General features: G+C 50.2%; 1 protein-coding gene across 2 annotated transcripts in view; it reads right to left on the bottom strand.

Moving 5' to 3' along the window:
• AP2A1 (adaptor related protein complex 2 subunit alpha 1) overlaps positions 1–11,606 on the bottom strand; it is a 36,628-nt gene extending 25,022 nt beyond the window's left edge. For both annotated transcript variants that reach the window (XM_061173718.1, XM_061173719.1), the window contains exon 1: positions 11,388–11,606. In XM_061173718.1, the coding sequence (XP_061029701.1) occupies positions 11,388–11,454 (67 nt within the window). In that variant the 5' untranslated portion in view covers positions 11,455–11,606. The remainder of the gene's footprint in view (positions 1–11,387) is intronic.
• Between the last annotated feature and the right edge of the window lie 1,009 nt (positions 11,607–12,615).

Genomic DNA, 12,615 nt, shown 5'->3' with positions numbered 1-12,615 from the left:
CAGCCAAATAAATAAATATTAAAAAAAAAAAAGAAGTCTTCCCTGGCTCATTTCACACCATGTAACTATTTTATTTATCTTTACTGTCAAACCTCGGCTCCCCCTTCAGATTATAAGCATCACAGGGGAGCGTCTAGAACGGTGCCCAGCATACAGCAGGTGCTTAATAAATGTCTGATCATCTGAATGGTGGAGCCTGCTCTGACCCATGGCTGTGTCATCCACATGTGGCCAGGCAACTGGGAGGTTCAAATGAATGAATGAATGAAGGAGAAAGCGAGGGTATGTGCTCTCTTTCTCTTTAGAAATCCTGCCTCACCACCTACCCCCAACTTCCGGGGAAGCTCTCATAAGCCTCACTTCAGCTATCGCCTCCTTCAGGAAGCCCCTTCTGATTAGCACCTCCTGATCAGTTCCGAATAGACGCTAGAGCTGCCGTGTCCAATACGGCAGCCATCAGTCAGGTGGCTCTCAAACACCTAAAACGTGGCTGTTCCCAACTGAGATGGGCAGTAAGTGGCAAAGACACATGGGATTTAGAAGATTGAGTGTGGAAAAAAAAAAAAGAAATGTAGGGACTTCCCTGGTGGCACAGTGGTTAAGACTTTGTGCTCCCAATGCAGGGGGCCCGGGTTCAATCCCTGGTCAGGGAACTAGATCCCACATGCATGCCACAACTATGGAGCCTGCCTGCCGCAAGTAAGACCCAGCACAACCAAATTAATTAATTAAGAAAAAGAAATGTAAACTATCTCATTACAAAGTTAAAAATATAATTAATTGTTTAAAAATTTTTTAATCAAAAAATTTTTAAATATTGAATACGTGTTGCAATGAGAATATTTAGTTGCCCACATGCCGCAACTAAAAAGATCCCACATGCCACAACTAAGACTTGGGGCAGCCAAAATAAATAAAATAATAAATAAATAAATATTAAAAAAAGAATATTGGGGGGTGTATCAGATTATACAAATATATTATTAAAATTAATTTGGCCCATTCCGTTCTACTTTCTACTAACAAAAAAGTGGTTCCTGAAGAAGTTAAAAACCACACATGCGGCTTGCACTCTGGGTAGCGCTGCTCTTGGGCCTTTCCTGGGCTCCCACACTGCCCGGGTCACCTCCCTCAACGCTGCTGTGCGTGTCTGGGTCTGCTGCTGTCCCCAGACCACACCAGAGCCCCCTGAGGGTAGGGCCAGCGTCTGCCACTTTTCTGGGTAGTGACTCCACATTCCACAGGCTTACTGAGTGCCTGAGCTCAGGAAAGGCATGAAGATGTGAAAAAAAAAAGGGCCTGAAGAGGTACAGAGTGACCCACTCCCAGGCCTCAGGGAGGGTGGGAGGTCTCTGGGACCCAGGCGATGAAGGGCCAGTACCTCAGTGATGAGGCTGAATTGGCCTGTGTGGCCCAGAGGCCATCTGATGCTTCATTTATTAATTACACGTTTCCTAAGCCCTGTGGGCCAGGCCTGAGTGGGGCGACGCTGGGCACCCAGGACCCACGCAGACCTGGCACTTTTGATCCTCCCCCAGGGACTCCTGGCTTGGTGGGGCACAGGCAGTGGGGCCCTGTCCCCACACCTGAGCGAGATGGGCACGATTGGAGGTCACCCAGACACCCCCGGGGGCCTTGCTGGTGGCTACCAAGAATAGGGGACATTTGAGGAGGGCCGTGAAAGATGAGGAGGGTTCAGGAGCAGTTCACCAGCAAGAACTAAGCCAGAACTATGTCACACTGTTGAGGTGTGCCCACCAGAGGGTGGCCAGGGGGTCAGGACAGCGCCTCCCTCTGGGGGCAGGGCAGGGGCGGTGACCAGCACGGCAGCTCCGCAGAACTGGTGCGCATGTTCCGTTCTCCTCCTAACCTGAGGATGACCACACAATTGCTCTAAGCAGTTGCTTTAAAGCTATTCTGTAGGGACGAGGAAAAAAAAACCAAACAGCTTTTATAAATGGACCATATAGCACACAGTGGCTGCCTAACTTTTACCACAGATAGACGGATATCTGAACGGCAATTAAATTACTGAGCCTAGAGCCCTCTCTGGCCTTCATTTACCTCTATTAAAAGCTTCAAGAAGCAGGCAAAACTAACCGACGGTGTTGGATGACTGAGCAGTGGGGAGGGGGGTGCCAGGGAGCTAGGGATGTTGTTTCTGCCCCTGGGGGCCAGTTACGCAGCTGTGTTCAGTCGGGGAAAATTCATCAGATTTTGATGATGAATTCATCAAAATTCATCACTTCTGATCTGTGAGCTTTTTTTATAGATACACTATATATGTATATGTGAATATACAAGTTAATATATTTGTATACAAATATATATTAATATATTTTTATAGTGAAGTATATCAATGATGTAGAAGAGAATATAAAACAGATATGGACCATTTAAAGAATATGCAGGAATTCCCTGGCGGTTCAGTGGTTAGGACTCGGCACTTTGGCTCTGGTTCGATCCCTGGTGGCAGAACTAAGATCCTGCAAGCCGCGGGGTGTGGTCAAAAACAAAAATTCAAAGATAAAATAAGCACATGACAGAGAATATGGAAAAGAAAAATAATGGCCATAGTTCATAAATTTTGGCTAATTGGAAGTGTTCTTCAATACACCTCTTTATAGCTAAACGATAACACGTATGTAATTTTTTTTTAGAATAAAGTCCTGGAAATAAAGTTCTTAGAGCAACGAGTATGCCCATTTTCAAATTTTTCTGATATATGAAGGCAAATGGCTCTCCCATAATGAACCAGTTTAAATCCCACCATCATGGTATGAGAATCTGTTTCCTAATAAAAGAATGTATGATAGTCGGCTGAGTGAATTATCCAGTAATTTATTTAATTATTATGCTATAGTTGGACATTTCGCTCACTTAATAAAAAAATATTATTAGTGCCTCCTATGTGTAAAAATTAAAAATAAATTTTTAGGGCTTCCCTGGTGGCGCAGTGGTTAAGAATCCGCCTGCCAGTGCAGGGGACACAGGGTTCGAGTCCTGGTCTGGGTAGAGCCCACATTCTGTGAAGCAATGAAGCCTGCGTACCACAACTACTGAGCCTGCGCTCTAGAGCCCGGGAGCCACAACTACTGAAGCCCGCGCGCCTAGAGCCTGTGTTCCGCAACAAGAGAAGCCACCGCAAGGAGAAGCCCGCGCACCGCAAAGGAGAGTAGCCCCTGCTCGCCGCAACTAGAGAAAACCCGCGCGCAGCAACGAAGACCCAACGCAGCCAAAACTAAATAAATAAATAAATTTAAAGTAAGGAATATTCAAAGATTATATGTTTGTGTGTGTATATGTTTTTTCCTTAGTCTTTAAATTGTTCACATCTATTTGATATTGTCTTCTGCACCACCAATATACTTTGCTACAAAAAAGAATTCACAGAAAGAACAAAGCATCAGGTCTCCAAAAGAGAATGCTCTGTGGCCCTAGAGGAAGTGCATCCCGGCAGAGCACATAACCTCTGCAAATATCTAGCGCCTGGGTGCCCAGAGACAGCACCTGGGTGCTGCTGAGGGTAACGCATGGGAGAAAGGGGCTGAAGGCAGCTGTGACAGAACTGGGCTCATGGAAGAAACTTTCCATCACTCGGCCAGCCTGCGACAGAGGGACGAGCTCCCCGTCACAGGAGGCATGCAAGCATTTCCGGGTGTTTTAAAGAGATTCCTTTATCTTCAAACATTCCCTGGGCCAAGCTCAGGGATGAGTCACACCTGCTCTGCCCTGGGGATGCTCCTTGATTGGAGGAAAGGCTGACAGGGACAATGGGGAAAACTTTCACAAAGGCAAACACAGTGGGGGCTGGGAGGCTGGAATCAGATGCGGGGAGGAAGGCTTCCTGGTACCCAATTCCTGGGATTTTTTTTTTTTTTGGCCAGCTCCTGGGACTTGTTTTGTTTTTTTTTTTTCCTTTTTGGCCACGCTGCAGCATGTGGGATCTTAGTTCCGCAACAGCGATCGAACCCATGCCCTCTACAGTGGAAGCATGGAGCCCTAACCACTGGACCGCCAGGGAATTCCCCGCTCCTGGGATTTCAGGCTCAAAAGACGAGGCTGAAATGGACCAAGCAGAAATAAGGGGAGGTGTGCTCTGGGCGTGAGGACCAGCTTGTGCAAAGGCCTGGGGGCTAGCACAGCAGGCGGGGATAGACCGTGCAACCTCCTGGCTTTTCTGAGGGTGCTGGGGAGCCATGGGAGGGCAGGGGGCCCCATTCTGCCTGCAGCTGTTGCTGTGAGGGCCGTGCAGGTGGAAAAGAGGCCACCCCCTTGCTACAGGCCAGGGCAGGTTACTGCTGACCGCTCCAGAGGGACCTTGGGGCTTCTGGGTAGGGGAGATAAGCCTTCCCTAAGCATTTAACCTGGGGCATCAGGGTGGGGCTGTCACTGCCACAAAAGGCATCCTAACAAACCTGGACTACCATGAAGGGACTGACATGCTTTTATGGCGGTAACCCAGGCACTGGCTGGCACCTCACTGCAAGACCCTTCACTGCCTTCCAGACAACTACTGTTTACAATACAAAGCAACAAAAGTTCCTCTCTACTAGGATGTGCTCTGATGTCTCCCACACAAGTCCCAACAGCCCTGAGTCCTCAAAGAGGGTTCTGGGAGCTAACGCTTGTTGACTCTGGACCCTTATAAAGTTCAGAACATGTTGGCCCACGCGGTCCACCACCGGAGCCACTGGCCACATGTGGCCACTGGACATTTGAAAACTGGCTGCTGCTACTGAGGGACTGAATTCCTAATTTTATTTAAGTGTAATAAGTTAAAAATTAAAAACCAATCCTCCACTCAGTCACTGGAAAAGTATGTTTGGAACGACTTGGACCCTTTGTGAATCTTCTTTTTTAACCATAAGTTTTATGAACTCTTAAGACAGAGAAAATATTTCCAAAGAAACTGTAGCCTCCGAGTTGAGAAAGGAGCATAAACTGTCTTGTTAATCATTGAAAAAATATCGATTGCACATTCAGATAATATTTGGGGCATACTGGGGTAAAGGAAATAAATCATGTTAAAGTTAATTTCCCTGGTTTTACTTTTTTAATGTAACTACTGGAAAATTTAAATGTACATATGTGGATGGACCTAGAGATTATCATATTAAGTGAAGTAACAAATATCATATGAGAAAGACAAATATCATATGATATCACTTATCTGTGGAATCTAAAAAAAAGATACAAATAAACTGACTTACAAAACAGAAATAGACTCACGGACACAGAAAATAAACTTATGGTTACCAAAGGGGAAACTGCAGTGGTGGGGGGGAGGGGGGGAGATAAATTTGGAGTTTGAGATTAACATACACACACTACTATACATAAAAGAGATAAACAACAAGGATCTACTGTACAGCACAGGGAACTATACTCAATATCTTGTAATAACCTCGAATGGAAAAGAACCTGAAAAAGGATATATATACACACGTATATGTATTCAATATATATATGTATAACGGAATCACTTTGCTGTATACTTGAAACTAACATAACACGGTAAATTAACTATACCTCAATTCTAAAAAAATGTACGTATGTGGATCGCCGCATGACAACCCTGGGTTGGATGTTATCAAAGTTGTCAACATCTCTGAGAGAAAATATTCTCCTTGAGCAACCAAGTCACACCCTGTCATTCCCCTGCTTGAACGTAGCTGCAAAGACCTCCCTGAGCTCTGTAAGCCCTCGGCTTCTGGCTGGGAATGCCAGCTCCCCAAGGGCAGGGGTGGGTGGCTGCGTTCCGTGTAGCATCCTGACAAAGGGTCCAGAGCAGTCCTGACACAGGGGAGGTGCTGAATGCGATTGTGGACCGAGGTCACTAGATGGCACACAGGTAGAAAGGGATGGGGCTCAGGCCTGGATCTGTCTGTTGCCAGCATCTGGATGCCACTCATAACCTAAAGCCGGTTCCTTTAAGTGCCCTGGGCAGGGGCGTGGGGGGAGGGCCGCTGTCCCCAATGGCACACTGATGTTGGAGCACCACCAAAGTGGGACTCATTCCTTCTGCTTTCTCCACAGTGGCCAGAGGGATTCTGTGAAAACCTGAGTCAAATCCTGTCCCTTCTCTGCACGGAATCTCTCCCTGGCTTCCATCTGGCTCAGTGTAAAAACAAGTCGTCACTGGATCCACTAGTTCCCTCTCTGACCACAACTCCCACCCTCTCCCCACATTCCTCCTATACCTCAAGCACAGTCCTGCCTCAGGGCCTTTGCACAGGCTGTCTGCGCTGCCAAAAATGTCTTCTCCCAGATTCTGCAGGCCAATTCACCCACCAAATTTTTCTTTGCTCCAATGTCACCTTCTCAGTGAGAGACGCTCCGAGCAGCCTATATAAGAGCGCCATCCCTACACCCCTACACCCCTTCCCTGCTTTATTTCCTCCCAACACTCACTGCTACCTGTCTGAACACCTGAACACTATATATTTACCTGTATATTGGTCCATCTCCCCCCTAGAATGTGAGCACCAATGGGAGGGGACTTTTGCTCACCGTTTTAGTCTCATCACCTAGAAAGTGTCTGGCACTCAGTCAGTGCTCAGTAAAGATTGATTTGTCCATTCATTCATTCATTCAATCAGCAAACACCTCCCAAGGACTCTTGTGGGCCAGGCCCTGCAGAAGGTGGAACTGGGGACCCGGGGAGGGATCAGACCAGGGCCTGCGCTCCAGGGGCTGGGGGAGATGCCACAAACAGAATGGGTCACAGTTTGGAGCGGGATGTGCCCTCATGGAGAGCTCGGGGCACTGTGGCAGCCCAGCAACCCCCTTCCCATTCATTCACTCACACTGTCCTCGGGCTTGGGGGGAGTTGGGCCCTAGAGAGGAGGCAACCCCAGCTCCTGCCTTAGGGAGCTCCCAGTTAGATAAGTGTCTGGGAGGCTGACTCCCCTCCAGACAGGACAGGACTACGCCCTCAGGCTGGGCCCAGCCTCACCTCTCCCTTTCTTATCTGCAGAATTTGCCCTTCCTGGCTCTCCTTCTCAAAGCCTGCCTTTCATCTCCTACTAGTTCCTTCCCCCTGAACTCCACTATGCCCTTCAGATCCTCCAGCAGAATGGCTCCACACTCCTCCCCGTCCTCCGCCTGCTCAGCTCTGAGCATGGCCTCATCCATGTCCCTCATCCCTTCTTTTGCCCTCACTCCAGCTTGAAACCCTCTCCGGTGCTCTCGGGACAAACACCAGCCTGGTCTCTGCCCACCTCCCCAATGTCAGCTCCCATCCCACTCTGCACCAGCCACATAGGCCTTAGCACAGAGTCTCGACGGGGCCTCAGGACCTTTGCACTTGCTGTTCCTCTGCCTTCACAGCTCTTCTCCCCTTCCCTTGGCCTGGCTAACCCCTCCCCATTGTCTGGGCAACGCAAGCAGACAGAGCCCCCGTTCTCTCAACATCGTGGCCCCCTCCCTCACTGGACTTAGGACAGCTACAATTTTTTTCCGCTTTAAAAAAAACTTGATGCAAACAAGAAAGGAGCCAGGATAGGGCTTTTAAACAAGCAGATCTAATTTTGAAAGTAAATTTCAGGTAATTTTCTGGGGGGCAACAAAACATACCTCCCTAAATGCCTTGTAATATATTTAGATCTGATTTTAGGTTTCTTCCTCAATTTAGGTAAAGAAAATAAAATTAATATATCATCTAACAGTGGCATATATGAACTAGATAAACAACCAGGATTTGCACAGGAAACTATATTCAACATCCTGTAATAAACCATGATGGAAAAGAACATGAGAAAAAAAAATACACATATGTATATGTATAACGGAATCACTTTGCTGTACACCTGAAACTAACACAATATTGCAAATCAACTATACTTCAGTTTAAAAAAAAAATTGAGATACCATTCACATACCACACAGCTCACCATTTGATAGTGCGATTCTGTGGTCTTTAGCAGATCCAGTGTTGTTCAGCTATCACCACCATCTAATTCCAGAACATTCTCATTACCCCCCAAAGAAACCCTGTTCTCATTAGCAGTCACTCCACATTCCACCACCCCCTAGCCCTAGGCAACCACTCAACTACTTTCTGTTTCTCTGGATTTGCCTATTCTGGACATCTCATAGAAATGGAATCCTACAATATGTAGCCTTTTGTGTCTGTCTTCTTTCACTTAAAATGATGTTTTCGAGCTTCATCTGTGTTGTAGCCTCTACGGTACTTCATTCCTTTTTTTTTTTTTAATTAATTAATTAATTAATTATTTATTTATGGCTGTGTTGGGTCGTTGCTGTGCGTGGGCTTTCTCTAGTTGCAGCGAGTGGGGACTACTCTTTCATTATGCTGCGCAGGCTTCTCATTGCGGTGGCTTCTCTTGTTGCGGAGCACGGGCTCTAGACGCACGGGCTTCAGTAGTTGTGGCACGGGGGCTCAGTAGTTGTGGCTCACGGACTCTAGAGCGCAGGCTCAGTAGTTGTGGCGCACGGGCTTAGTTGCTCCACGGCATGTGGGATCTTCCCAGATCAGGGATCGAACCCAAGTCCCCTGCATTGGCAGGCAGGTTCTTAACACTGCGCCACCAGGGAAGTCCCTTCATTCCTTTTTAATGGCTGAATACTATTCCATTGTGTGGGTGTCCACACTGTGTTTCTCCATCCATCCGCTGGCAGACATTTGGGTTTGTTTCCGTTCTTTGGCTATCTATCATGAATGCTGCTGTATGAACATCCGTATACAAGTGCTTGGGAGATGGACAGCTGCAATTTTTATGCAGCACCTGTCTCCCTCAGAGGCTGGGAGTTTCATGGGGGTACAGACAAGTCTGTCCTATTTACCACTGTTTCCCCAGTGCCCATGATAAGGCTTGAAACATACCAGCCATTCAACCTACACTTGAGGAGAAAACCAAGGACAAGGGGAAGCCCTGATTCTCCAGCCCTGGTTCATTTGGCTAAACTACTTCCACTGCCCCCAAGTCGGAGCCTCCCCTCCGTCCTCTGGCTTCCCTCTGGGGTCCTGCAGTGACACTCACTTGTTTTCTCTTTCCTGCCCTGCCCCCATCATCCAATCCCTTTGCAGATCCTTCAAAATCTATCTCCAACCAAACACTTCTCATCGTTTCCTTCTCACCCCAGTCGAGCCAACACCGTCTCTCACTGGGATGCCTGCAAGGGCCCTCTAATTCCTTCCCTGTTTCTGTTTGTACCTCCTCGGTTCTGTTCTCTTCCCAGCAGCCAGAGGAATTATTTTAATACATCAATCAGCTCCTGTCCCTCCTGTGCTCAAAACCTTCCTGCTGCTCTTGCTTCACTCAGAGAAAGGCCAAAGTGCTCCTAGTGGCCCACAAAGCCCTGTCCCCTCTCTGTCCTTATCTCCCACCACTCTCCCTCCCTCCCTCTCTTGGCTCCAGCCACACAAGCCCCCTCGCATTTATCTGAACCCACACCAAGCGTGCTACAACCTCAGGACCTTTGAATGCACCATTCTCCTGCCTGGACCCCTCTTTCCTCCAAAATCTGCAGGGCTCGATCCCTCTCAATCCTGGTCCCTCCCCTCCCCCGCTTGCCTGCCTTATTTTTCTTCACAGCACTAGTCATCGTCTGACCCTGCGGTTCTCTGTGTTTACTTGTTAATCTCCCTCCTGGCATGGGTGCTCCCAGGGGCAGGAATTTTTGTTCACTGTTATAGCCCCAGTCTCCGGAACAGTGTCTGGCACACTGGAGTGATTAAAAAGCTTTTGTCAAATGAATAAACGAATGAACGAACCTTCAGAGGCAAGATGTTCTGATCAATGGGAGTCAGCCGACAAGAAAAGGGAGCCTCCAAGAGGTTGAATGACTTGCCAAGGGTCACAAGGTAGGTGTCAGAGGCAATGCACACCTGCTGCTAACAGCTGGCCCCCCGCAACCCAGAAATCCTCAACGCTCCACCCCTTTCATAACAGACTTAACCTCTCTCCGACACTTGAGACCCAACAGTTTCCACCCCTCTTGCTCGCTGAGCACCTACTACATGCCAGATCCTTCCATACCTACTAAATTCTAAAATCATCACTGGGCACCCAGCAGAGGCCGCTCCTCAGATCCGGCCAAATAACAAGAACAGCAGTCAGGCTATCTAGTGCCTGGAGCGTGTGAAAGGCCTCACTCACATTCGGTATCATAACAACCCCATCAGGAAGGTGTGATCAGCAGTCCCTCCTGACAGATGAGGAAACTGAGAGGCGAAGTCTCTCATTCAAGGTCACACGGCTAGGGAGTGAGAGCGCTCAGACTCAAACCCAAGTCTGGCTGACCCCAAAGCCCATGCGGACACAGCCTGTGAAGCTTTTGGCAGCTCCAAACACCAACACCCGCTCGCAGGAGCTGGGAGCTGACTTGGCGCCAGGACTCCCACAGTCACGACCATTCTTCCTGCTGGTGATGGCTGTCCCCATGTTGATGTGGTCAGATGGGAGAGTGCTCCAGATTCAGGGCTGTCCTGCTCCCTGACCCATGACCCCTCTCTGGGGCCAGGTTTCTCCCACCCCTCCAGCTTTCCAGATCTCTTCCCCACAAATTCCTAAGGCCCCCTGGCCCCTTCTTTGAGATCTGGGCTCTCCCCATTCTGGCACATCCTCCAAGACCCCGCGTTATAATGTCCTCTCCTTTGCAGGCCCCCCAGCTCCCTATTTCAGGTTCTCCCAAGACTCTCCACCTGCAGTGCCTCTCCTCTGTGCTCCTCTCAGTACCCCCTCTAGCCCCTTCTCCACTGCCCTCCATGTCTCCTAAGCAATCCTCCATCCTGCAGCCCCGCTATCCCTCACCAGGGGCCCACTACAGTCCCCCACCTTCCCTCTCTCCTCCCCAAACCCCTGGGACTTTCTATCATTCTCAAGTCCTCGCTATGAACTAGCTGGGAGCCTCGGTGACCTACCTAGCCCCTTCCCCTCTATGACACCCCCTCACCCAGGCCCTCAAGCCCAGTCCCTTTAGGCTTCCTGTGTTTCACGTCCTCCCAGTCCTCTCTGGTCTCCTCCCACTTTATCTCTCCACAGTACCCCCACCCACCCACCCATGCACCCTTTTCCCTTTCTATCTACATCAGGGATTTCTCTAACCCCATCTCTAATACGATCCCCCAGCCTTTCTTCCATTCCCAGGGACAACTCTATGCCCCATCCCCGGGACTTTACTAGCCTCCTCACTATTAAGACCCTCCCGGACGCCTCTAGCCACTCCGTGTCGTCACCTCAAGAAGCACACTATGACACCCTAAGCCCCCCCATCCCCCCCACCCTAAAGTACCCCCGGGGCCTCTCTATCCTCTCACTCTAAGACCGCAATGGATTTCTATCCCCTGGGCCCCTCTGTAACCCCCGAACCCCTCAATCCCACGCTCCCCCTCGCCCGGTGTCCCCCGGCCGCGCTCTCACAGTTCCGGATGTCGGAGATGAACACGGCGAGCCCCCGCATCCCATCGCCCTTGGACACGGCCGGCATGATGGCGGTGGTGTCGGCTCCAGGCCTGGCCGGGCAGGGCACAGCACAGCGGGGGCTGGCAGGCGGGGACCGGGAGGGAAGGACCCTAGGCAGCGCCGAGGAGCCCAGCCGGCCAAGGGGGGAGGGCGGGCTGGCGGGCGGGCTGGCAGGCAGGCGGGCTGGCAGGCCGCGGCTCCGCCCCCGGCCCCTCCCCTCCCCTCCGCCATCCTGAGCTCTCAGCCGCCTATTGGCTTGGATTACTGCCGCTCAGACTCGGGCTCATCCCTGCTCCCTCTCTCATTGGTCTCTGGACAAAGGCACGCCGCTACGATTGGCCCAGAGCCCCGCTATTTCCGTTCGGGCGGGGGGTGGGGGCGTTGCCCGAGAGACGGGCGGAGTTCGGTTACGTACAGTGGGACCGCCCCCTCCGCTCGGCCGGCTCCGATACTGATTGGATCCGGTCGCTCTCTTAGAAGGGAGGGATTGACGTGAAGGAAGGAGGGGGAGCGGGCTCGAGCAGGCGGGACTTACGTTGATTGAGGCCCATGGGCGGGTAGACCGCCCCCGCAGGCGTCGCGGATTCGCCGGGCCAGTCCTACTCCCACCCCCGATTGGGCTGTTGTGGGGGTGGGAGGAGGGCGACGATCCGTAGAGAAGGAAGGAGCAGGGGGTTGTCCCTCGGCTGGGCTAGGATAGGTGGAGTGGCGCCTGCAATTCCCTGCTGCAGAGAAGGGGTTGGGAGGGGCAGGAGAGCGTGAGGTATTTACTGCGCAAGCGTCTTTCTGTTCCCCTTTCTCTCTTTCCTTCACCCCCGACTCCTTAAATCTCCTTCCAGGAAGACATCCCTTCCCCCTTCCCCTCCCTTCTCTAGAGTCCAAGATGTTGGGACCTAACTTGTCCGGAGACCAAGTATCCCAGAGCGGAGGACCCAGTAATCCAAGTCTGCTCCCATTAAGCAGAGGTTAAAACTGAGGTCCAAAGAGGACCTGAATGACATGCCCAAGGTCACACAGCTCAGAAGTGGTAGAGCCTGGATGTAAACCATATTTTGGCTTTTAACCACTTTTCAATATACAATGGCTTTTTTTTTTTTCGACCATAACACCATTAAACAGATATCGAATAAAAAATTGGGCTTGGAGCTCCTCCTGAACAAGAAGGGGACCTGGTACTGAATGAAGA

The sequence above is a fragment of the Eubalaena glacialis genome, chromosome 18, assembly GCF_028564815.1.
Source record: "Eubalaena glacialis isolate mEubGla1 chromosome 18, mEubGla1.1.hap2.+ XY, whole genome shotgun sequence".
Taxonomy (NCBI): Eukaryota; Metazoa; Chordata; class Mammalia; order Artiodactyla; family Balaenidae; genus Eubalaena; species Eubalaena glacialis.
This window is presented reverse-complemented; position numbering and strand designations above follow the sequence as displayed.